Source organism: Drosophila sulfurigaster, chromosome 3 (assembly GCF_023558435.1).
Source record: "Drosophila sulfurigaster albostrigata strain 15112-1811.04 chromosome 3, ASM2355843v2, whole genome shotgun sequence".
Taxonomy (NCBI): Eukaryota; Metazoa; Arthropoda; class Insecta; order Diptera; family Drosophilidae; genus Drosophila; species Drosophila sulfurigaster.
Window position 1 is genome coordinate 31,630,984 of NC_084883.1, and position 25,073 is coordinate 31,656,056.

General features: G+C 44.3%; 7 protein-coding genes across 11 annotated transcripts; 3 read left to right on the forward strand and 4 right to left on the reverse strand.

The window, feature by feature from the left end:
* The first annotated feature begins 7 nt into the window (after window positions 1–7).
* LOC133845891 (threonylcarbamoyl-AMP synthase) lies at window positions 8–786 on the forward strand. The gene has a single exon (XM_062280525.1). The coding sequence runs from the start codon at window positions 8–10 to the stop codon at window positions 755–757; it is 750 nt and encodes a 249-aa protein (XP_062136509.1). The 3' UTR covers window positions 758–786.
* A 115-nt stretch (window positions 787–901) lies between these two features.
* Window positions 902–1,866, reverse strand: LOC133845893 (mitochondrial inner membrane protease subunit 2). The gene is made up of 2 exons (XM_062280528.1): window positions 1,586–1,866; window positions 902–1,529 (listed from the first exon to the last, which is right to left on the reverse strand). Exons 1-2 carry the CDS (start codon window positions 1,677–1,679, stop codon window positions 1,114–1,116), a joined length of 510 nt encoding a protein of 169 aa, XP_062136512.1. The 5' UTR covers window positions 1,680–1,866; the 3' UTR covers window positions 902–1,113.
* Window positions 1,867–1,952: 86 nt separating this feature from the next.
* LOC133845897 (transcription factor MafG) lies at window positions 1,953–2,747 on the reverse strand. The gene is made up of 2 exons (XM_062280532.1): window positions 2,591–2,747; window positions 1,953–2,509 (listed from the first exon to the last, which is right to left on the reverse strand). Exons 1-2 carry the CDS (start codon window positions 2,621–2,623, stop codon window positions 2,144–2,146), a joined length of 399 nt encoding a protein of 132 aa, XP_062136516.1. The 5' UTR covers window positions 2,624–2,747; the 3' UTR covers window positions 1,953–2,143.
* A 355-nt stretch (window positions 2,748–3,102) lies between these two features.
* On the forward strand, window positions 3,103–10,089 carry LOC133840873 (protein rigor mortis). The gene is made up of 9 exons (XM_062273003.1): window positions 3,103–4,809; window positions 4,871–5,183; window positions 5,247–5,409; window positions 5,475–5,628; window positions 7,671–8,539; window positions 8,600–8,765; window positions 8,823–8,973; window positions 9,039–9,296; window positions 9,358–10,089. The coding sequence occupies exons 1-9, from the start codon at window positions 3,216–3,218 to the stop codon at window positions 9,545–9,547; spliced, it is 3,858 nt and encodes a 1,285-aa protein (XP_062128987.1). The 5' UTR covers window positions 3,103–3,215; the 3' UTR covers window positions 9,548–10,089.
* On the reverse strand, window positions 5,411–7,610 carry LOC133840874 (cilia- and flagella-associated protein 206). Its single transcript, XM_062273004.1, has 3 exons — window positions 6,853–7,610; window positions 6,447–6,796; window positions 5,411–6,391 (listed from the first exon to the last, which is right to left on the reverse strand). Exons 1-3 carry the CDS (start codon window positions 7,493–7,495, stop codon window positions 5,648–5,650), a joined length of 1,737 nt encoding a protein of 578 aa, XP_062128988.1. The 5' UTR covers window positions 7,496–7,610; the 3' UTR covers window positions 5,411–5,647.
* Window positions 10,090–10,538: 449 nt separating the features above from the next.
* LOC133842458 (uncharacterized) lies at window positions 10,539–19,063 on the forward strand. 4 transcript variants are annotated; one of them, XM_062275545.1, is made up of 5 exons: window positions 10,539–10,777; window positions 11,465–11,553; window positions 15,142–15,632; window positions 17,016–17,255; window positions 17,314–19,063. In XM_062275545.1, the coding sequence occupies exons 3-5, from the start codon at window positions 15,444–15,446 to the stop codon at window positions 18,466–18,468; spliced, it is 1,584 nt and encodes a 527-aa protein (XP_062131529.1). In that variant the 5' UTR covers window positions 10,539–10,777; window positions 11,465–11,553; window positions 15,142–15,443; the 3' UTR covers window positions 18,469–19,063. The 4 variants fall into 4 exon arrangements, with proteins under 4 accessions (XP_062131529.1, XP_062131531.1, XP_062131532.1 ...); XM_062275547.1 differs by having other exon boundaries at window positions 10,539–10,767; XM_062275548.1 differs by having other exon boundaries at window positions 15,456–15,632; window positions 17,314–19,062.
* A 165-nt stretch (window positions 19,064–19,228) lies between these two features.
* LOC133842452 (WASH complex subunit 2) lies at window positions 19,229–25,066 on the reverse strand. Of its 2 annotated transcripts, XM_062275537.1 has the most exons (4): window positions 24,665–25,066; window positions 24,270–24,607; window positions 21,313–24,214; window positions 19,229–21,252 (listed from the first exon to the last, which is right to left on the reverse strand). In XM_062275537.1, the coding sequence occupies exons 1-4, from the start codon at window positions 24,764–24,766 to the stop codon at window positions 19,504–19,506; spliced, it is 5,091 nt and encodes a 1,696-aa protein (XP_062131521.1). In that variant the 5' UTR covers window positions 24,767–25,066; the 3' UTR covers window positions 19,229–19,503. The 2 variants fall into 2 exon arrangements, with proteins under 2 accessions (XP_062131521.1, XP_062131520.1); XM_062275536.1 differs by having other exon boundaries at window positions 19,229–24,214; window positions 24,665–25,064.
* Between the last annotated feature and the right edge of the window lie 7 nt (window positions 25,067–25,073).

The window sequence follows — 25,073 nt, forward strand, 5'->3', positions numbered from 1 at the left end:
AATACTAATGCGCTATCTACAAACCGTAATCCTCAGACGCCTTTGCGCCCAATCTACCATGAAACCTAAACAACAAGACACCCCAGCAACGGCGCCAGTAATCTGTCCAGTGGAATCGGTGGACGCGTTAAGGCTGGCCGAACAATGCCTGCATCAGGGCAAAGTTATTGCGTTACCCACAGATACAGTTTATGGCTTGGCCTGTGATGCCAACAACGAGGAAGCTATTCAACAAATGTACGAGATCAAGGGACGCGATGAGCACAAACCCGTGGCCATTTGTGTCAACAATATAGCTGCACTGCGTCGCTTTGGTCACGCCAGCCACTTGAGTGACGAGCTGCTAACTCGCTTGCTTCCGGGGCCACTGACCATTGTGATTGAGCGTACGCCGCAGCTTAGCAATCGATTCTTGAATCCCAGCACCAGCAAGATCGGCATACGCATCCCGGATTTTAAATTTATTCGCGAACTGTGCGCCAAGTGGCACGAGCAACCACTCGCCTTGACCAGCGCCAATCGATCCAGCGCACCCAGCAGTCTGCAGATCAGTGAGTTCCAAACGCTGTGGCCGCATCTAGGCGCTGTATTTAATGCTGGCCGTATTGGACTGAGCGAGGAGCGGCGACTGGCTTCCACTGTGATCGATTTGGTCACGCCGGGTCGCTATGAGGTAGTGCGTGCCGGCGTAGCGATCAAAGAGACGCTGGCGGTGCTGCACGAGTTTGGCTACACAGCTAAAAATAAGATACAATAAAGAACTATTGAAATTCTAGACAGTTTAAACCGATGCATTGTCTTTGATAAGTACTGGTGGAAATGTTTGTTAAAGTTTGCTTCTAAGCTCAGCAAAGAGATCAATTAACAGTATTGCGCGTTGAAATATTAAAGAAATCATTACGTATTTATAAATAATAGACAGATTCGTTAAAACAATGTCTACTTTATATCAACGGCATTTACAATTTTGAACATGGTATCTGCTTTCTGTGTTTTAAGATATTAAAATATATGTATGTTGTAGGAATACGCACACACATGCATATACGTATATAAATATATATATATATGCATGTATATGTGCACAATAACAGCACTCAGTCTACTGGGCGATCAGTTGTAGTAGCTCGCCTTGGCCACCTGAATAGGACGTCGTCGCCTGGGCAGCTCGGTCTTCAATAAACTCCAACGTTCCGGCGGCCAAACAATAGCCACAGCTCTGGCCGACATCAGCCCCAAGGCAACGGGACCGAATGTGTTGCTGTCGAGCGAATGGCCCGTGTGATCGCCCTCAACCCAACAATGTCCATCGGGCACACGTACAATCTCGTGTTTATAGCCTAGAGTGGAGACCACATCGCCCTGCATGCCCACCACACGTTTAATGATCTTTTGCGCCGGATCCTTGGGAGAGATCAATGATATGATGTCGCCACGTTCCACCGGACTATTGTGGATGCCCCATCGCAGCAGGAATACATAATCTCGCTCCTCAGCGACGGGATTTAAAGCGGGTTGCATGGAAGTGCCTATGCGTAAAATTATGAATGAAAACGTAGTTGATACTTTGCTGCTTTGTACTTACCATCAACGCGGGCCACATAGCCAACGCAGTCAAGGAACGTGATGCCCAGCGGCAAACTGAACAGCAAGGATCTACCAAAGCGACGAAATGCCATGACGGCATGGCTTTGTGGCAGCTACTCTGGGAATGCGCGGGTGGGACCTTCTGGAATTCCTTGTATATATACAAAATCAAGTTGCACGGCTACCACATATATGCACACACATACATATATACATATACAATCAGCTTTTGATGCGACTTAGTAAGTGAATACATAACATTAAATATATAACAGCTGTTTCCAAATTATTTTGACATTCACATTCATGCGCTGTCAATTGGCTAAAGTTCACAGGGTGTCGCAGGCAATTGTACAGGGTGCGACTTGGTTGTTCTCGTATACAAAGTTTATTAAAGTTAAAAGTCAAGTGGGTGACAAAGTGATGATGACAGATTATTACAACTCAAATTCCAGCTATTGTACTATGGTGACAGGTGTGTTTTGATTTTGATTGAATTTTGCAACTGGAACTGGAATGTGATTGGATCAATTGCGCCACCATACTCATCAGCATATCAGCAGCCCTCCAACTCACTTGGAATTGGAATATCGTTTTGTATGGCAAATTGCAACAATGCCTTATATTTGTTTTTCCAGTTGTTCACATCCAGGCGTATTTGCTCATTGTCCTCATGCATTTGCTCCAACTCAGTCCATTCATACGATTTTTTCGTTTCCAGCTCATCCTTTTGTTCGATCCGTTTAATTCGACAACTTGCAGCATAGCCACGATTCTTCAGCGTGCGTCGCCTCTGCTTCATACGCACAATTTCCTCACGATTCAGGCCACGCATCTTCAGAGTCCTGTTCAGATCTCGCACAGAAATCGTGACGAGTTCATCGTCCGTAATATCGGGAATTGGACACGGCGAAAGTGGTGCCTGTGAACAATGAAAATTGTTAATGTGCCTAGATAAATAATTTTCGATACGTTTTTGTAAAGGTTTTTATTGTTTACATACCAAGGATGACTTTCTCTCACGTTTGGCGTCCATTATTCATTAAAAACAGTGCTTTATCAATATCAAATCTTGTTTTTATAAATATTTACCAACAAATTGCGTATATTTTTGCGAATTGCCATTCACTATGAACTAAAAATCTTGAAATAGTGTGACCACTTAGAAATATTAGGAAAGTCAAAGATTGTATATTTTGGTATTTGATTGCACACATTGGGACATCAATTTCATTCAAAATCAAATAATAAATAAATGAAATAGTATAATAATAGACAGTATTGCTAGTTAAGTTTGCTAATAGTATAACTGATTACATGTCAAATTTATATTATACATATTAATAAAATTCCGTTTACTTGCATGTATGGTAAATACACGTCCCTCTTGTCCCAAACATTAATGAAATATACCAAAATATAACGTACAAAGTGTAACCAGAATTTAACTGTTGTGTGGTTTGCTTTGGTATTTTTCGACGTAAAAAAGCTTATTTTGAAATTCTACCAGTGGACACACGCCTAAATAGAAGGATAAGTGAGAAAAAAGGAAACGGAACAGGAAAATTCCAGCAGATGCGGAAGCCAAGTTCTCCATTTTATTTTTCTGGTGATTGCTAAAAGTGAACATGATGAATACGGTCGCAATTTATAACAATGTGCCGACGCCGATTTGCTCGCAAACACCGCTCTCGGTTGCAACTCCCGATGGCGGCATTCTTTACACCGGCTTCAAATGCATCAATTACATTGCGGCACCCGCCCAAAATGAAAATGATGCTGCCGATGAAGTAAAGACAATGTCAACTCGCATAACTGTTAGCGCCCTCGATGTGAGTCCTTTATGGGGTCGCAAGCAACACAGCGAATCATCCAATGCATCGAGCAAACAATTCGCCATCGTTGCCGAGGATTTAAGTGTCCAAGTTTGGGATTGCGATCTAGGTGAATCCATCATGGGACACAAGGCGCACCAGCATCAACATGAGGCGCGCGATGTACGTATGTATCCGATGATTAAAGTGCTCATGGGCTATATTTGCAATGGCAACATATTGTCAATGGACGCCAGTGATTTGGTCATATACTGCGTTGCATCCAACACCTATTGTCGTCGTCCTACATTTATCTCGCCGCGCAACCACCAGTTGACTGTGCTACGCTGCTCTCCCTACAACGAGAATCTCTTTGCACTAGGCACCAGTTCTGGTTTTGTGATGGTCTGCGATATGCGTAACATGAACATCGTCTATAAGTTCACATGCCAGCAGTCGAGTATCTGCGGCCTCGCCTGGCGTGAAATGACCTTCCCCAGGGAGCAGCACACATCCAGCGATCAATGGCGCAGCACATCAGCAGCTCCAATCGTCGAGAAAGCGTCCAACGATTGCGACGATTTCGTGGGACTTGAGAAGCCAACTGCCAAAGAAGCACTCGAGTTTGAAGAGGCCTGCAAAGGCATGAAACCGAATCCCAGCGCTAAACAGTCAAAGTCTAAAAAGCAAACCGGTAAAGCGCCGCTGTGTAAATCAAAGGCTGCTGAATCCGACGATATCTTTGACATCTACAACACTGATCATCTGGAGTGCGAGTTCGGCGCACCAGCTCGTCCGTCAGCCAAGAAGTCCTCCCAGTATTCTGATGATTTTGTTGGTCTCGAAAAACCAATAGACAACACACAACTGGACTTCATGGAGGCCTGTAGAAACATGAAGGCCGAAATAAAAGCACATCGTGAGCATGCAGCTGATGAGCCACAAGTGGAGGTCACCCTAGCCGATTGTCAAGAGTCTGGAGTGCGCGGTCCACGCAGCGAGAGCACCATCTCGCAAAAGGGCGACAACACCGACACAGTAATTAGTGAGTCCAGCGAAGGCAGCTTGGAAGTCATACAGTTCAGTTCATCCAGCGATGATGCTGTCATCGTCGACGGTGAAGCTGCCAAGCCCAAGCGTGAAGTGCTGCATCATATCTATCATCAAGCAGAAGTGCATGAGACTCCCAAATCGCTGGAGGTGTTGAAACCACAAACAAAGCCTCAGCCAAGCAACAAGTTTGTAAAGGATGCGACCATTGATACGATTAGCGTTGCCTCCGCCGAGTCTGCGCCACGTCCCGATATACTGTTGGTGTCCATCAACGACAACGATATTATTATGATTTGGAACACACTAACGGGCGGCCATTGTGGCAAGACTTACAGCAAGGGCAACAATGCCGCAAGTAAGGGAAAGATTCCCTTAACTGGGTGTCAAATATTTAACAAATCGTTTCTGTTTTGCAGGCAAAGCGAAAGAAGTACATTGGCTGAACGACAACATAATTGTGTCGCTGTGTCGCCAGCAGCTGGTCTATTGGACACTTGACTTTGACCCCAAACAGCAACGCTATAAACTGCACAAAGATCACGTCAACAAGAGCTCGGTGCAGGACATCGTCACAATTGCGCCAATTGCCAACAGCAACAGCATTTGGATGAGCATGAGGAATCGTCGTGTGGGCATTTTAAATCCCAAGACTGGACTACTCTCTGCTGTCTATGGCACTTTGGCCTTTGGTGTGCGCGCTATATCTGAGTGTCCCGATGACATGAACAAGTAAATTGAAGCACACTTCTTTCGTAATTATGACATTCTCTAAAGGAGTCTTTTTATATACAGGATTGCCCTGGGCTGCTCGGACAAGCGTGTAGCGCTATTTGATTTGTCCAAAATACGATCACAGTACGCGCCCATTGAAAGCGTGAATGTAAACAGCATTGTTTACTCGCTAGCTTGGAGTCCCGACTGCTTGCAGTTGGCCTTTGGCACCTACGATGGTGTGGTAAGCATTTTCACTGAGATTTATTGATCAAGAAAATTGAATTAATACGAATACACACATTACAGGTGGGCATCATAGACGTGGACAGCATGCGAGTGAAGACAACATTTCGCAACGTGTACAAGAAGGAAGTGTATTCACTGACGTGGCAGGATAACTACATCTATTTCATTGTGAATCGTTTGCTGGGCGTCTACACTGCCAACCAGCCGAAGAAAGGCAAGTACCAAGTGTAATTTCACATATGGTGCCTTGTATTGTAGGCCTGAGATTGAGCATTGCGTTGGCCATAGCTGACCTTAGTTTGGGCATCGCGTGTCTGACATTTGCGTATGCCGGCCATGTGAATGGTCTCGCGATGATAGTCCCAGGCATTCCATGTCACATTGATCCAGTTCGATGGCGACAAATCGTTCTCAATCATCAATTCTGTTTGACCCTGAAAATCCTTTTTCAACGGTGGCTCCACAGCTTTTGGCTGCATTTCCTTGGCAATCAGAATGTCGTCCAACTTAAAGAGCAGACAAAGATTGGCATTGTTGAAGATTGCCTGCCTAAAGGCGGCAATGAAGCTCTCAAAGCTCACTTCGCCAATGCGCGCATATGTCTGATCTTGAAAGCCGAACTTAATGTCCAGATTCATGCAAAGCTTGCGTTGCACTTTTGCCGGCAGCAACAGGCCATTTGTCACAGCCAGCGATAGCCCGCAGAAGTCCTTGATGTCCGCCTCCGCCAGAGTGCAGAAATTGCCGTCGGTGCGGAACTCATTCAAGGCGGTCATGCACTCATCGTAGCTGCGTTGATGTGGCTTCTGGCGGCGATGCGCCATCACTTGAATCTCCTCAATTATTTCCAATGCCCGTTCGTCCATTGAGTTGGGCACTTGCATCTCCAGTTGATCGCACAGCTTATTCAGCTCCACTATGTGATTGAAATAATGATTCAGATTGCTCCACACCTTGGACAAGTACACAAAGTGTGGCTGCCAAAGAAAAATATCTGAGATTAAGTTATCACAGTAACCTTAAACTACTTACGAAGACCAGTTCGGAGTCGATGGCCGTACGCATGGCCAAGGTGTCGTTAATCTTGGCCACCACACAGTCATAGCGTTCCTTTTCCACACCAATCAAATACGCAGTGTGCTCATAGCTTAGCTTCAGCGTCGTCAGACAACGATGCAGCATTATGAATGTGATTGTAAATTGATTGATGCGCTGCAATTGCTCTAGCGGCACTTGATAGTGCAGCGTCGTGTCCTGGTTGCTGAACTTCAATTGCTTGCTAATGGCGCGCTGACAGTTGCCACTCATGTTATCCATGCGTTCCAGCAACTTTTCAAAAACGGTCGAAGTATTGCGCTGCGCCATCTCCAGATCACTGATCACTGTCACCATATCACTTAGCATGAGATTTAAGTTAATTTTGTGCTAGCAAACTCACCGTATCGCACATTCTCGCGATCTCCGTCGGGTCCGTCGTTGTTGTAGATGACAATGCCCGCCACTGTAGCCGCCAGTCGCTGCAGATACTCCTGTCGGTGATACTTCTTCTTGAGCACATAGTTCTGCAGATCACTGCGTCCAATCACACTGTTCAGAGCCTGTGCCGTTAGCTTCAGCAACACATGATTCTTGGGCGAACCCAGATGATAGCTGGCCACAATAAAGACCTGCATTTTGGCAAATAGCTGATCCAGCTGCAGTTTGCTACTCGTCTCCGGATACTGTAAAATGTCGTGTATGAGCAGTTTGAGTTCCTGCTGAAACTTCAATTCATATTGCTCTTGCACAAAGGATAATTGAATGCCATAGCCCGTCTTCATAATCCACGACATGCGTAGATTGGCCATTGTTGTGTCATTGGGATTCAAATAGCCAGCGACAATTTCGCCAATGAATTGATTCAATTTGCACTTGCTGGGATCTTGCAGGTCAGTCTTGAGCAGACCACGTCGCATGTCGCGCACCAAGAGATGCACCAAAAACTTGACAAACTTTGCGTCCGGCTCAATGTCGCGTTCCTTAAGCTTGGCCATGATGCGTTGGCCAATCTCGTTGAGAGTCTTTTGATGGGGATGCGACATAGTGATTCAACTGCAATTTAAAACGCTGCTTATAAAAAAGAAACTCGAGAATGTAACGCAATTTATGCGATATTAATGTGTCTTATTATTTCAACTATTGACAAGTTGCCCCTGGTTACAGTTGCTAACATAGTGCTAAACAGTTTGTTTATTAATTTTTATTTTCTTTTTGTAGATGCCATTATCTTTAAAAACATCGAGCGTCCTAGTTATCTGTGCGTGCGAGATGCCTTCCTCTTCGTCGGAACAGAGGATGGCTTCCTTCAGCTGTACGAGCGCAAGCCGGATGTCGAGTTGGCCTACACTAGTGTGCGTCAGGCTGCGCTGCTATCGCGCTACATAACCGACATTTCCTTCAATCCGCTGCAGCGCAATCAATTTGTTGTCGTGGGTCACGACAAATTCTTGCATATTATGGAATTCCAGCCAGAGCAACGCGGTTGGACAAAGCAGCTTACGTTGACTGCCAGTGATCCGAAGGCCTCCATAACTTCGGTCAAGTGGAGCAACATGGATCCGCATTTGCTGCTCAGCTTTCACATTGAGGGCAAGGTGTGCTTGTGGAATCTCAAAGAGTTGTCTGAGCCGCCGCTCACTATCAGCTATCACTGCCCCATGTGGTGCGGCATGTTCTTGCCCGCCGACGAGAGTGTTATCATGAGCGGTGGCAAGGCTCTGTCCCTGGAGCTGATCAGCATCAAGGATGCCTTGGCCAAGAATGAGAAGAACATTTGCTGCAAGAGCGACGCACTTCTGAAAGTCAAATGGGCCAGCAAATCGATGACGCAGCCACAAGGTGCTTCGCTGAATGCTTCGCAAAAGAAACGTTTGCGTCGTGAGAAACGGAAAGCTGAAAATCAATTGCATCCAGCTCCTCAGGAGCAACCAACGAAAGAGCCTGAAATGAAGTCCGAGAAAGTGCTGAGTGATACTATGCAAATGCTTAGCTTGGACACAAAAAGCACGAGCACGCAGGCAACTCAGATTGAACGGAGCACAGCCAAGGAGCTGGAGTCACAAGCATATCCCGATAATTTTATGGCAGTAAGTAGCAGTAAAAAAAGCTACAACAGCACTTTACTGACTCTTTAAAAAATCTTGCAGCATAGCCGCACTTGTCTGTGTCTAACCCAGAAGGAGCTTAACAAGTTTGCACTGGAAAAGCTGGCCGTTGTGCTGACCGAAGATGCTGCTAAGATCGACAAGTCCGTGTTAATGTCCAAGCTGTTCAGCACCAAGGTGATGGCCAAGGACTTGATTGCCACCGAATGTAAGTTGAGCGTCTATTTTATTAGATTTGTGTAAATAACTTCAAATCGATTTTCAGTAAATAATCTAAAACAATCCAACAACAAGGACATTGCTCCGCTCTGTCTGGCCGTTTCCACTTTTAAAGTGCGCGACGAGTTGCAACAACATATCGAAAACAAAACGCTTAACGAGTGGCATCTTTCATTGGCGCCCGCCGTCTCATATGTGTGAGTTAAGAAGCTCAAAGAAATCTTAAAACTTCTCTCGCTAATTTTGATTTGTTTTCTTTTAGTTTTTGGCAGAAGTGCTGCAAGGCTTATGCTTCTCAAATGGAGGAGAAGGGCTTCATAGTGCATGCTGCAACCTATTTGGGAGCAGTTGATATGCAAACGGAAGCCATCAACTTGCTGCTGAAGCACGAGTATTTCAAGGAGGCGTTGGCCCATGCTAGGATTCATTTGCCAGCCACAGATCCCATGATTAAAACCATTATCAACAACTGGCTGGAACAGCTTGAGAAAACTGGCAACTTTGCAGCGGCTGCATTGATGTAAGTTTATCTACGTAATTCTAGTAATCAAACTAATTTCTATATTTTATCACACCAACAGCTGCGTGCTGGACAATGAGATGCTTCGTGGCTTCTCGTATCTGCGCAAGTTCCGCAACTGCACACCGGAAATAGCCGATCTAATGGAACAGATCAAGCGCATTGGTCAGCTGGGTTCGCTGTTCGAAGATAGCTGCATGGACAGAGCAGAGAACGGAGCCGAGAAAGAACTCAAGGAGGAGGCCAACTAAAGAGCCTTCAAAACGATCCCATCCCTCTCCCAGTGGCCAAAGCTCAATAGGCTGTTTATAATTAAGATTTAGATTTAATTATGTGAAACAACACAAAACAAATGAGCTTCTTCAGGTTTTTTTTTTAGTTATGTTATGAGAGATGTATTAATAGCGGCAGCTTACCCAAAAAACATTGTTAACAACAGTGAAGCAAAGTATCATTTAATGATTTAATGTGTCATTTAAGTTGGAAACAACATTTGACAATGGAGTCGTCAGACATTTTGTGTAATTCATTCGAAAAAATAGTTAACAATGGCACAAAGATGCTAAAGCTAAGCAAATTGATTGATACACAAGGGGACCGACCGTACACGAATTATGATTTCGAATCCATTGTAATACCGTTGCGACTTTCGATCAAAGAGAAAAACAAAAACAAACAAACGTTACAAGAATTTATACGAGTTACAATACAAAACTGTCCAAGGCACGATTTAGTTAGTAAAAGATGCGTAGAAAGCAAAATAAAACACATACCAACAACTCATGAAAAGAAATGAACATCTTTTTTTACGTTTTTAATTAGAACAACATCCCGAGCGGCGTCTGCAAGTTGCCCATTTGTTGTCTGTTGACCGGCCCAAGTAGAAGAGGCCATGAAACAAATGTGTTACCGTTAGGCAGAGGCCCAGAGTCTGCTGCTGCTTCTGCTGCTTGAGTGCGTATTGTTTTGGTTTTGTGCGACGAATCAAATTATGCAAATGTTGCATGACCTAAGAGAGAATGACCCTCTCCGGCGGCAACTAGAAATTAAGTTTTGTTTTTTTAATTGTTCGAACTGCAGCAAGCTGGAAGCTGAAGACGCAGCGCAAGTGAGAGAACAAGCGCACGAGAGAGAATTAATCAAATAAAAATGATAATAAGTTTTTTATTTTCAAGCGCAGCTGCGACGCGACTGCGGCAGCGACAGCGACAGAAGCGGCGGCAACAACGAGCTGGAGCATGTTTCAGTTGTTGAGCAGCCGCTGAGCTCAGCTGACGCGTCGAGTTGTGAGTTGAGAGTACGAATTGCGAGTCGAGTCCGAGTCTTGAGGCGCGCGCGTTCGTTGCCTAAGTCATTTGATTTTCACTTTTAACTGTTTGGAAGCGCGCACTCGCTGGCTTAAACCGTTAACCGTTACGCCGTGCACGTTACGGTTCCGCCACTCCAGTGTATTATATCTCTCTCGATCTGTGTATGTGAATGTGAGTGTACATATATTTAGTATTGTTGTCTTTACGCATGATTTTTCGCTGTTCTCACGTCGCACATTTAACTCGGACTTGACCCAGAGCTGCCAGCGAGTTGCTTTTTGGCCAACAGCGACTTTGACCGTTGTGCGCGACAATTAAACAATCGCAATTACAACGACTGTAACAAATCGTAATTATGCTCAAGTGCATTTCGCTTTTAGCTCAAGTGAGCAACAAAAGAAGACAACAAATGAAACTCGTTCAATTAGCCCAAGTGTGGTTGTGGATGGTAGTAAAAGTGTTAGAACAAGTGCGCAAAGTCGTTGGCGGTCACCAACAACAACAACAGCGGCAAAAACTACATTACTCGGATGAGTTGTTTTTCCGCTAGCGCTTTGCCATTTCCCTGGCACACATATGTCAAATATTGATGTCTGTTTCTTGTGCCCGCATACTGCAACGATAGCAACAAAGTCTGTGACTCTGGCTGTGACAGCGACTTCTCCCCCAGCATGAGTCAACGCTGAACAATTTGTCGCTCGTCGTTTTTTTCTGTGCTCCATGTGTGTGCGTGCGTGCGTGTGTGTGTGTGTGTGAGATGTGAGGCCGGGGCTGGGCCCTGTGGCGCATGTGAAATCATTTCTTGCTTCAACGATAATTTCTACAATTCGTGTGTGTGTTTGTCTTCTCCCTTCTCAGTTGCTGTTGCTGCTGCTGCGACTGTTGCTGTAACTTACGCCGGATTAATGCCAACCGCCCCCCTCCCCACCGCTGGCAGCAAGTGAAAGGTAAAACCTATCAAAGCTATAGCAACTTCAATACAATACATTTTTATTGCATTTTGAAACGCATTCAAAAACGGCAACGCACTCAACTCATTATACCCGCTACCCATAGGGTAGAAGGGTATTATAACTTTGTGCCGACAGGAAATGTATGTAACAGGTAGAAGGAGGCATCTCCGACCCTATAAAGTATATATATTCTTGATCAGCGTCAACAGCCGAGACGATCGAGCCATGTCCGTCTGTCCGTCTGTCCGTCTGTGTGTCTGTCCGTCTGTGTGTCTGTCCGTCTGTCCGTATGAACACCTAGATCTCAGAGACTGTAAGAGATAGAGCTATAATTTTTTTTCGACAGCATTTGTTATGTTTGCACGCAGATCAAGTTTGTTTCAAATTTTTGCCACGCCTACTTCCGCCCCCGCAAATCAAAAAAAATCGAATAACAAGCGTAATTTTAAAGCTAAAGTTACGAATTTTGGTATATACAATAATAATTATAGTAGTTATGATTCCTGAAAATTTGGTTGCGATCAGATAAAAATTGTGGAAGTTATTAAAGAAATACTTTTGTATGGGCAAAAACGCCTATTTACTAAGGGTCTTAGTTGCTTTGGCTGACAATCTGGTATATTGAGCCGTCTATGGTATATTTTGAATGCGGTACTATATTGATATAGCAAACATACCATTTGGTATATTTTTAGTATTTTTTAGTATTTTCGGTATATTTTGAAAATAATACCGCAATATTTTGCCCTTATTAAAAATGGGTAGCGGGTATCTCACAGTCGAGCACACTCGACTGTAACTTTCTTACTTGTTTTTTTTTGTGTGTGTGTGTGTGTTGTATTTATTGCTGTTTCTTTTCTTTCATTATTTAATTCGAATACGAATAACGAATTCCTAAAGTCATATTTTATTTATTTATTTGGATTTTATTGGATTTTTTGCGTTACTGCTTTTGCTTTTGGTTTTCGACACATTTGCATTTGCATAATAGTTATTTCGCCGACTGCATTGTTGTCTATTCATGCATTGGCGGTGATCATGCCATTTGTTATTGTTAATATTACTTAAGCCTACGATGATTGTTGTCGATGCTATTGAACTCGCCACTGCAGCAGTCACACGCCACAGCAATGCAACACCACAGCATTTAGTGCCACGACTCTTGCGAGTAAACTATGTATAACAACAACCTCTGCTCTACTCTGCTCTGCAGTCGTCATGCATAATAATAAAATTAATATATAATTTCATAAACAACTCGCACACTTATTCAGATTCTCACACACACACACACACTCGCATACTCACACTCTCGCACACTCACAATGCAAATTGTTGTTTCCATTTCGAAATATTTGGGCGCGTATTTCACAGCAATTTATGCGGCATCTACATAATTTTGTAATCCCAATCCCTCAGTCACTACATGCACGCTCGTAACTCTTTTCGCTCTTTTTTCCTCTTAACTCTTTAAGCCGCTGAAAGACGCCGCCACGACTGGGCGTGGCAGTCAAGGGCACGCTTACCTTACACTCTTATTTTGCATACTTCAACATGCAAGCGAGATGCCATACTCTCCCGCTGTTCAGAGCTTTGTGACTTGTTAATGGCGTTGGAAACGCATGCCGGGAGAGATAGAGGGAGAGGGAGAGCTTTCTAATCTGACAACCTAGTAATTACTTTTACATTATCCACAAAATATGCAGATGATGTAGACTTAAAACGGGAAATGCTATGCGACGGGCTCTATTGCAGTTAAGTTTAACTTAAATCAAATATTAAACTAAAGAAAGTGTTGGAGTGCTAACAAAAATATTATGACAGAAGAGCAAAGTTAAAAATAACTTATACCTTTAAATAATTTCTATCAGTAATAGATTGATGATTGAAGCAAACACAAGAATTTATTAATCTGCTATTGAAGTTGAGGTTTGTTTATAAAATTTTGAAAAGAATGTATAACAACTACAACAAATTGTTTAAACACAAAAATGTTATTCAGAAAAGTTAAATAAATAAGATCTGCAATTGGCAAATAGATTCTTTGAATAAATAGCCAAAATCAATCAACATAAAAAACTCCAGCTAAGAAACATTTGACACATTTATTATTAAATATAGGAAATGAGTTACTGTTTTCAGAATTGACATTGTCAATATTTTGATGTTGTCTTTTCCTCTTATGTTCTTTTTTAGTTTGCAATATTTCCGAATCACGCTGATCTATTGACTAAGAGCATTTAAGCAGCGGCGCAATAGAGATCTATTTATCTCCCATTATCAGCTTCTCTCTATTTCTCTCACCATCGTCCGCTTTATCTCTGCACCCCTCGCTTGATCTGTCGCTTGCTTCCCATTTAGTTATATTTTACTTAACACATTTTTTAAGCAATAAGCAATGCGAGATAACAATTTGTATCCGCTGCTGTTGCCTTAGCCATTTGTTGTTATTTTTTGTTCATTGTGGTGCTGTTTGGTGGTGGTGCTAATAATAGCCGCATTGCGAGTAACTCGCCACTAAACTCGTTTCGACAACTGCCCAAAAACCGGACAATTTGAGAACCGCTCGCAATGTTTGCATAGCCAGTAAAGAATTAGCAAGCTGAGGAGGGAGAGAGAGACAGAGAGGGAGGGAGGCGGGCAATAATTCTTTTGGCTTGCAATTCTTTCCGGCCAAAAGAAAGTGTGGCACAGGCAAACGGTCAACGGGGCAAGCGCAGACAACATTAGCGGAATCTCAATTGGGGGAATGCCTCCTAAGAGGGGGGCGCTGACCTGTTGCTTTAAGGCGCGCATATCCGGCCAATGACAAAACTTTGACTTGCTGCTTATGGCAATGGCAACAAGCGACAAACAACGGCAATCGCACCCAGTAGACGACAACGTTGGTTGGTTCGTTGGCTGCGTGTGTCACCCACGCACCACGCACAGAGGATGATCATTGTAATATCGTTATGATGATGGCGCACCTGTTGATGGCATTGACAGTGTCTCCCATTCTGATGATGACGACGTCTGTCTAACGCTTCGCTTTGCTATAATAGTGCGATTACAAAATGGTTGACTAAGCCCCACTTAAATTGCTGTCAAGTGCTGCGCTGGCGTGTCTACGATTGTGAGTGTGTGTGTGTGTGCCTCGATTATAATTGATTATTTATTTAAGATTTGCACACGACTTCATGACATAAGTAGTTAATCATTTTGCTGACGAGCGAAGCTTCTGCTGTGGCTGACATAAATTAGCTGGACTAGAACAAAAGACTTAGGCAACGAACTTTGCCAGCTGCCAGCTGAGCGAAACTGGTTGAAAAGTGAAAACCTTCTGGTCGATAGCTAAAGATCTGACTCTGAATCCGAATCTGCATCTGAATGTGAATGTGAAGACTACAAAACACAGCGAGCACATGCCGTTAGTTGACCGCGAAACAAGTTCGTTGCCTAAGTCTTTTGTGTTGAGTTTTGCTTTTAGGCACTCACTATATATGTGTAGCATCACAGTGGCCACAACAAACAAACAAACTATTCACACTCTCATACACACATCACTAACATCTTCATTTCCATTTCCAATTCCATTTTCAGAGCAACGAAACTCAGGCGAGACACCATGACAAGGCTCAATTAGGCCGCTTAACGCTTTCCCATTTCGTACTGAAAACTCATTGAATACCATTGAAGCATCTATCCACAATCCATCTAGAACTAGAACTTGCTTGTCATCGCCTCGCACCACTGACCTGCTACTTCAGCTGCTTCAAGGCCGGCTCCGGCAAGTGCTTGGTCGAAATCTAAAAAAAAAAACGAAATCAAACCGAACCGAACCGAATCGTACCAAACACGAAGCTTATTTTCTTTTTGGCCAACATCAACACCGCATTACGATAATGAATTATCAGAAGGCCAGTGAAACGCATTCGCCGTCCTCGTTCAAGAAGCCCAAACGGCCGCCGGGCAACGGCAGCGGCAAGAGCAACGGCAACGGCATACAAAACTTTTGGAACGAACGCATCATGGAACGCTTTATAAAGGCGAATCTATTCATTATCTGCTGCGTGGCAGCGGGCCTCTTGCTGGTAAGTAAACCAATCGTGATTTACTCTTCATACATTTAGCTTGAAAGATGAACAACTTGAACGTCTCTTCACCCATCTCACGTCTCGCTTCTCGTCTCGTCTGTTTGGTGTGGGTACCGTTATCAGTCTGCCCGAAAGACGAGAGAAACATTATTGTACCATTAAGTGAAAATGAAATGAAATCGTTTTGCACAAAAAACTGTTAAATTTTCAACTTTGTCTACCCTGTAATAAGCTTAAGACAACAAAGTTGTTGGCTACTCTTAAGTGGCAATTGAGCTAAATATTGAAGCAATAATTTTTAATGGAATTATGCTTATAGTTCAAGTATTAATGGGAGTAGTGAAAGAGGGAAGAATGGTAAAGCTAATACCCTAGAAGCGAAGATAGAGGGAAGAATAAGGAATGCAATAATATGTAAATAAATATGTAGCTAAAATATTAGTATTCATCTTTTAGTATCAGAAATATATGCTTATTTATTATATGACAGTCAAATAATTGTTAATAAGCTAACGAATTTAAAGAAGAAAGTTAGTTGATTGATAATATATGATTTTTATTTTGATTTCTATAGTGCAGTTCTAAACAATAAAAAAATCTCTCCACTATTTAGATTAATGTAAATTGTAATTGTTGCCCGAATCTGTTAATTTTATTAAATATATGTTGGAAAAGAACTTCACAATGCCAATCTTTTGTTAAGAAACCATTTGTATAAAAAGAATTAACCAAGGTAAAACTATTTAGATTACATTGGTTCATACTTTATTTATTTCTATGAAACGAAATATTTTATGAAACGAAATATTCAAGGCATATCACAGATAAATGAGACCTAACATAGGCCTTCGACTCTCACCGGTTTCTCTACGGTATTTAACCGATTAATTGTGCGTAAGAAATAAACTAAACAGGGTGCCGCATGGTCGAGCAAACTCGTCTGCGCAACACTCTTACTTTTGCCGTGGAATTCGTTCGGATGTTCGTGACAACAATTTGACAGCAAGTCAGACAAAATGGACATCGCGACAGCGAGACAAGCGACAACCGACAAGCGAAGAGCTCATTAATTGATTGATGGATGATTGCGGAGCAAGAGTGTCTCCGCTTTTTAAACAACTGCCAACTGACAACAGCCAGTTGTGCAAGTGCAGCTCCATTTCCCTCCTCATTTCCATCTCCATTAGTTGCTACATCTGCATTTGCAACCCCAATTGCTACTCCAATTCCGTTTTGTTTATTTTTGCATTTCATTTGCGTTTTTCATTTTCATTTGAATGTTTTTTGTTTGCATTTGATTTGTATGTTAACGTTAACACTGATGTTTTCGCTTTCCGCTTTTCTTTTGCCGCACACCGCACAATTTTCACCTGGGCATAGATTGTGTATCTGGGGGCGTTCTCATGTGAGGTCTCGTGGTTGCTGGAGGCGCACGGGGAGCTTCCCATCGCCGCCTACACGCTGTGCACGCTCTACTTCGTGATGTTTGTGGCGACCACCATACTGATCCATGGCCTCGTCAGCGGCCTGTGCTGGCCATTGTTCGCCTGGTCTGTGGTTATTGGTCTGCTTTCCATTCCAGAGCTGGTGCTGGTGATGCTAATGACCACACAGCATTGGGTGAGTTGCAATGGCTTTAACTTTTTCAACTTTGCTTTAATTGAACTTTTTTTTCTAGGGTCTGCAATCGGTGCATGGACTCACTGAGTTGACTTCCTATCTGATCAGGCTGATCATCAATTGCCTGGCACTCATCTGTGTCATACCCACCGGCATCAAGTGGCGTCGCGAGATGCAGGTGCTCAACCAATTACAAGGACTTGCCACGCGTCTCTCGCTGCAGACTCCGGCCCCAAGCGTCCCCATGACTAAGGCGGACTCACGGCGTTCCAGCCAGCGTTTGAGTGGCTTTGAGAATGCCGGCTATCAGTTGTGCGATGAGACAAAGCTGCCTTTGGGCACTGGACTCAACAATCATCATGTCAATGGCGCAGCTTCACTCTTTGGCTCGCAGAACGAGTTCAATGCCAGCATGTTTGCTCCAGCGTTGGCTCAGCAGTTCACTAATGGCAACATGTTGCAAGCACAACGCAACAGTGGAGGAGGCGGCGGAGGCAACAATGGCAGTCATCGCGCCCAGTCGCTAATGGATCTGCGCTGCACTCTGCCGGGTATGTACAATCCGCGACATGTGCTAGACACGGAGGACAAGAATGCCAAGTACTTTAACATCACAATCGATGATCTGAAGAACAATCTGCAAGACTCGCACAAACCATCGCCGCCCTCGTTGATTGGTTCCACCAGCAACGATCCAATCTATTGTTCCATTGAGCCCAAGCAGCTGACGCCACCGCCGGCTCAGCTGCGTCACTATCAGCATCATCATCAGCAGCAGGCAGCAGCTGCGGCGGCGGCAGCTCAACGTGGCGGACATCCAACGAAGCTGGCGCGCAACTGCATCTCGCTGGAGAATCTCGATGGCATCAACAAGGTGCAGAACGATCTGGCCGCCTATGGCAACAATCTGCTGCAGAACTACACGCAACAGCAGCAATACTATCTGGCCATGCTGCTCAACAATCCACTGCAGCAACAAGCAGCGGCAGCAGCGGCCGCTGGACTCTATCGTCGTCCCTCCGCCTGCAGCTCGACGGGAGGACACACAGTGTTGGCTCAACCGCTGCAGCGTCGCGGCTCCCAACAGCAATTGCAGTACTACGGCGGCTTCGGCTATGCCAACTATGCCAATCCATATATTACGGCCAACAGCAAGTTGTCGCTGGGCAACGAATCGGACGACTATCGCAAATACCGAGATGTGGCTCTCTAGGTGGCATTCGCTTGCAACGTTAGACTAAGTTCCAAGTCATTGAAAACTATTTCGCATACTCATTACTCATTAGCTATGTAGGTTATAACAAACAGAAAGAAGGAAAGAAACGTTCGACTATCACAAATGACATTCCGAGGCATCGGCATAACGACCAAAGAGCCACAAACTAACTCAGTTCAAGTTCAGTTCGTCAACTAACGTTTTTATGAATACTTATTCCTAGTTGTAGCATTCCCATTAAAAGGCCTAATCAGTCAGCCTTCTTCGACTACGAACTGCCCTCGATCCCACAACGAAAAGCAGAGTTGTGATCCTTAAAAACTCTTTCGGCAACTACTTGCAGTCAAACTTCGCTACAAGAATCTCATTTTGAAGGTAAAAACAAGCAGTTAAGTCATATACAGAAAGATGTTTATATTATTTTAATGATTATAGTAGAGAAGAGAAAACATATTACTTAATTGCTAAGTTTGCCAGCCGAGTATATTTTCTATATAGAAAAACAAAAATTGGTGATCAAAGCATCACAAAGAGGGGAGAGCATATTGTATAGCCGCGAGGAAGAACAACGTACAGGGCAATAAGTAAAATGTAGATTAAAAAGAATACAGATTTTCTTTAAGGAAAACTTTTCCTGCAAGTCTGTATCATATCATTCAACTTTAAACAAATTCTGATTATATGAAATAGTATTGCATTTTCAATTTGCACACAACATAGATTTGATAAGAACACTCTTCCACTTAGCGATGTTTGACTGTACCACAGCTGCCATCATTTGCAATTACTTAAGTAATTAAAAGAATAATTAAACTATTAATTACTAGCTTAATCGAGGTAATTAGTCAAGTGATTGCAATGGCGAAAGTAATTAAATAGCAACTCTGCAAAATTTTAGGTTAACGAATTTTAAAACAAAACTGGTTTCTGTAGCATAGTTTATTTTACGATACAACAACAACAAATTAATAACTGTAAATACATACTTTTAGTAATAAAATGTAATCAAATGTTGCACTTTTCGTTGTTTTTCTACGGACCCAACAGATCCGCCAGAGGATTGTCTGAATTTCCTGATCCCGAGCTGGGCAAAGGCTTCGCCTGCTGTTTGCCAGGCTTGGATTGCTTGTTGCTGGTCTTGGGTGGCTGACGCTTTGCAACTTGTGCTGGCTTTGCTTGGCTGGGGATAGCAGCTCGCTTTGTTCCTGCTCCACTGCCAAACAGATCATCATCGTCCTCATCATCGCTAAAGAGACTTTTGCTTGGCTTCGTTGGCAACTTGACTTTGGTTGTCAATGCTTTCGGTGGTGCCTCCTTCTCACTGTCGCTGTTGTCAAATAAAGAAGCTTTCGTTTTGGTGGGCTGCACAGTTGTTGCTGCTTTTGCGTTGCCGCCGCCAAACAGATCCTCATCATCATCGCTGTCATCAAAGAGCTTGTTTGAGCTAGAGGCCTTTGGCTTTTGTGGCTCTGATTTCTGTGTAGCAACTGAAGCGGCAGTTGGCATCTGGAGTTTCTCCTCCACTTTCTTTACAGCTTTTTTAGTTTTCGCTGCCTGTGGAGCAGCAGCTGGAGGAATAGTTGCAGGCTTTGGCAAGGAACTGAAAAGCGTATCATCATCATCATCGCTGTCCAGGAAAGATTTAAAATTGGTCGGTGGTCTGTTTGTCAGCGCAGCTGAAGTAGTTGTTGCTTTTACTGCCAGTTGCTGCTTGGGCAGAGCAACAGTTGGTGCAGCAGATGGAACAGTCTGAGCTTGAACTGTAACTGTAGGACCAACTGACGAAGCAGCTGGAACAGAAAGTGGATTAGTAACTGAAACTGGAGCAGTAACAGGAGCAGTAACTGGAGTAGAAGATGGTACATCCTTAGCAGCAGCTTGAACAGACTTTGGTGGAACTGTAGCTGCTTTCACCTTTCTTTCCGCCTCATCACTATCCAAGAATGAGACCTGCTTTAAGGCACTGGATTTAGTTGTGGATTTGCCGTCAATGTTGGAAGCGACAGCTGGAGTAGCAGTCGGTGGACTAAACAGAAAGCCGCTGTCATCATCGTCACTATCCAAAAATGAAGCAGCCACTTTGTGTGGCTTGTCAACTGGCTTGTGCTCATCCTCCGGCGGTTGCGTGGACAGCAGAGCAACCGGAGTGGCAGCTGGCGCAACTACTGGCAACTTCTTAACCGCCCCAAAGAGCGCATCGTCGGCATCGTCGTCGCTCTCCAGAAATGAGGCAGTCTGCTTAGCTGGAGCCGCTGACTTGGACTTATCAATGCTGTCATCACGCTCCAAGCTGTTTTGTTGGCTGGGAATGTTGGTTGAAGGTGAGGAAGAAGGTGCAGTTTCTACTTCATGCTGTTCCTGCAACGACTTGGCATAGCTCTCTTGACGCGCACGCCGCGTCGAGGGACGTCGCGCAGGACCTCGAGCTCGTGTCTTGCCCACGCACTGCAAAATATTTTCTGCATCCGCTGAGCTGGCGCTGGACTTTTCCTGTTTCTTCACTACAGTGTGCCTCGCTTGCTCCTTTGGGCGATCTATAGTTTCATCTTTAACTTCATTGTTTGTCTGTTCTTTAACTTGCTCTTCTTGTTGCTTCTTGGGTAACTTGGGCAGCGTTCCAGCGCCAGGCAGCAACGCCTTCACATTGATGTTGATGTTGGGCATTTGCAATTTCTTAACGGGGGACGTTGGTTTCTTAAGGTCGGAGCTATTACTGGGCACACTTCTGTCCACAACATCAGCGGATTCCTTAGTGGATTGAGACTTGGTTTGTGTCTCTCGCTGAGATTCAGCTTTTGGCTTAGACTGTTCCTCAACTTGGGTCTTAGTTTGTTTCTCAACTTGTGTCTTAGACTGTTCCTCAGTCCTTGGCTTAGTCTGCACCTCTAGTTTCTTCTCGGGCGTTGCCCTGGCAGTTTCGCTGAAGTCATCGTAGAAGATGGTGTGTATTCGCTTGGTGGCAACGCCGTCTGCAATTGGCACACTCTGTCGTTGCACAGGAGCAATAGCAGGCTGCTCTTCGCCATCATCTTCGGGTGGCACATCGCTAAACAAACGCATGCCGCCATAATCACTATTCGATTGCTCTACAGGCTGCTCCGCTGATTTGGGCAGCGCCGGCAGACTGGGCTCAAAGAAGTCGTGTTCATTGTCGAACATCTTGGAGGCACTTAAGCTGTTCAGGCTGCTGGTGCCCAGCGTTTGAAAGAACTCGCTGTCATCCGGCGGCTCATCTGAGAACAGACTTGAATAGTTTTGCATGATTTTCTGTGCTGCTGCAATGTCTAACGACTTTGGAGGAGGCATTTGTGATTCATTATTCGGCTTCTTATTGCTGACATCGGCCACCACACTGATGATCGGATCCTGCAGCAACTCAGCTGCTTGAACAGCATCCCGTGTGTCGGCGAATTTGCCAAGCATGTCATCCAAGACAACATCCTCTGGCAGCAGCTCCTCTTCAGTTTGATCCTTAAATTCTACGTCTTCTTTAATGTTCGTTGGCTCTGCATTCTCTATAATCTCTTTGGATTTATTTATAATTTCACTTGTTGCAGTGGCTTCTACGATCTTTGTAATGGGCTCCTCATCGCTGAAGTCATCACTGAATAGATCCGCTTTGGGAATTGCAATTTCCTTAAATTTAGTCTCTGACGTCTCCGCAGCTTCAATTTCTGGATGCTCCTTCTGGGGCACTTCTGGTAGCACATCGTCTTCCGGAGGTTCCTCTTTGACTGCCATAATCTCACTCCGCTTCTCTGTATCAGCGGCAAATACGTTCTTGTTGGACTTTGGCGTTCCGAACAAATCGTCATCGCCCAGATCATCAAAGAGACTTTTGTGCTGTACACTAGATGGCAGCTCTTGCTCCTTTCGCTGCTCCTCGGACTTAGCTGTAGCTCCAAATATATCCTTGACATTGTCCTCCTCCTTCTCATCATCATCATCAAACAGCGAAGGCTTAGAAACAATTTTTGGTTGAATTGTTACTTGCTGTTTCTGTGAAGTTGTTTTTGCTGCACTTCCGCCAAATATATCTTTCATATTATCCTCATCATCACCATCGTCGAATAGTGAGCTTTTTGGTATCGCTTTAGTTTGGATTTCCACATCCTTCTCCTTTTTCTCCGTCTGCTGTTTAACCGACGGTTCTGTTGCTTTTGTACCAAATATATCCTTTACATTATCCTCCTCTTCATCATCGTCAAATAGCGCAATTTTTGCTTTCGTTTTGGGTGGAATTGTGACATCCTGTTTCACGTGTTGTTCTTCTTGCTTAACTTGCTCTGCAGCAGCACCAAATATATCCTTGACATTGTCATCTTGCACTTCATCATCGAATAACCCTGTTTTTGCTATAGTTTTGGGTGCGATTACAACATCTTGTTCCGTCTTTTTAACCTGTTGCATAGCTGGCTGTATAGCAGGTTTCGATGCACCAAATATATCCTTAACATCGCTTTCCTCCTCTTCATCGTCAAACAGGGACGTTTTCGGAATCGCCTTGGGTTGAATTGCAACCTGTTCTTCCTTCTGCAGTGATTTCATTGGATCCTGTTTCTTAGCACCAAAAATATCCTTCATACTGTCCTCCTTATCGTCGTCAAAGAGCGATGTTTTTGTTATTGGCTTCTGGGCTGGCAACGCCACCTTTGGCTTCTTCGCAAATATATCATCGATGTCCAAATCATCGTCGTCATCATCGTCGAACAACGAGGTTCTAGTTACCTGAGATGCTGGCTTCGCTCTGGAGGCGAAGGAGCTCAGAAAGTCGTCGTCATCGTCGAGATTGTCATCGAACAGCGATGTGGGCAGCGTTTTAGCTGGAGTTGGCGCAGCCTGAGTTGGTTTATGCACCGGCGTGACAATGGGACTCAATGGTGGACTATCATCGAAGAGATTAAGCTTGCTGGCCTTAGCAACGGGTTGAACCTCGACTGGAGCAGCTTTTATAACCTTGGCTGGTTCTTTAGCCAGCGTTTTAGCTGGCGTTTGATTACCGCCAGACTTCGACTGCACCTTGTCCACAATCTCGGACATAAATGAATTGAACTCATCGTCATTGAAGAGATTCACCGGCTTGCGTTTAATTTGACTGGCGGCTGCCACGGGTTTGACCTCAACTTCCTCTCTAGCTGGAGTAGGAGCTGGAGTTGGTATTACAATTGGAGTTGGAGGTGGCTCATCGAAGAGCTTGGGAGGCGATTGCCGACCTGCCAACATTGGCTTGCTTACGCTGCTGCTGCTCGAGCTGAGCGAGGCATCCTTGCGAGGCAAGCCAGCGACAGCTGCAGTTCTATGCGAAATAGCTGGCGAGGAATTGAGCGATGAAGACGTTGAAGGAGGATCATCGCTAGGGGGCGAAGCACGTAAGGCAGAGAATAGATCACGTTCATGAGGATTTCGTTGACTGCTGATAATAGGACGTGGCTGGGCCTTGGTGCGCACAGCTGGCTGCGGAGGAGAAGGATGAGGTGCTTGCTTAGCAACCACATTCATAACCGGCTCCTTGGGCAGCGATGACAGCGACGAAGAGTCCGAGGCCAGAGCTTTAGGTATTGCTTTGGAAGCAACAATTTCCAGTTCGTCAGAGGAGCTGGAAGAGAACTGCTCTGGTTGCTCATCTTCACTGTTCTCAGCACTGTCATAAAGTCCAGCGTATTTATGCTCTTGCCACTCCTTGGAGCCAATAATATAAGGCAGTGGAATGGCATCGTAGGGATTCTTGGCACGAAATACGGTGCTGTAATGAGTTGAGCTTAGACTAAACAAAATTCGACTGCAAAATGCTTGCTTACGTTTGATTTGCAGCGCATTCTTCTTCGTCATCCGAGTCGGGCACTTCGATTGTCAGTGGCTCAAAGTTCTTGCGAAACATTTGCAGATTGTTGTTCAGAAATTCGCTGGCCATCTCTTCGCTACTTTTTGCCGGCAATGCTGGTTTCGTGCTCTGCTCCTCGGGCATGGCAAAGTCATCGTCGTCCACCTCTTCCACCCGATACTCGACAAACTGCTGGCCAAACTGCAGCGATCGCAAACTATTGGTGGCATTGTCCAATGCAATATCCGCAAGTCGCACATTTCGCTCGAATTCATCAAATTTTTGAGTGGTGCGTTCGCTGCTCTCTTGCAGATTCTGTAAACAACGAACAACATTAATTTGCAAATTTTATCTCTTATTTTCCACGCCCACCTGCGAAATGCGTTTCATTAGCTCCAGCAATGCACAATCACCAGCAAAATTCCATTCCGGTGCTTGTCCTACAATAGCAGTCACATCTGCGCTAATATCCATTGCACTACAACTTTAATTTAGTTTGTTTTTGCGCAAAAGATAAATAAACAAAAGAAATCGCCGCTGCAGCAGCTGTGTTTAGTGACTACTAGCAATATACCCGTATATTTTAGCTGCTTTAAAGGGCAATGCACGTTACGGCAGCCATCGTTTTATACATTCTTTATTTTTTAATTATATTATTTTTATGTGCACACTCGAGCAGTTAATTATCTTTTGATATATTGATATAATATGAATAATATAAATTGATGCACTCCAATTGGAATTGCATTGTTTTGAGTTGCTGTGCAGCCCTCGCACAATT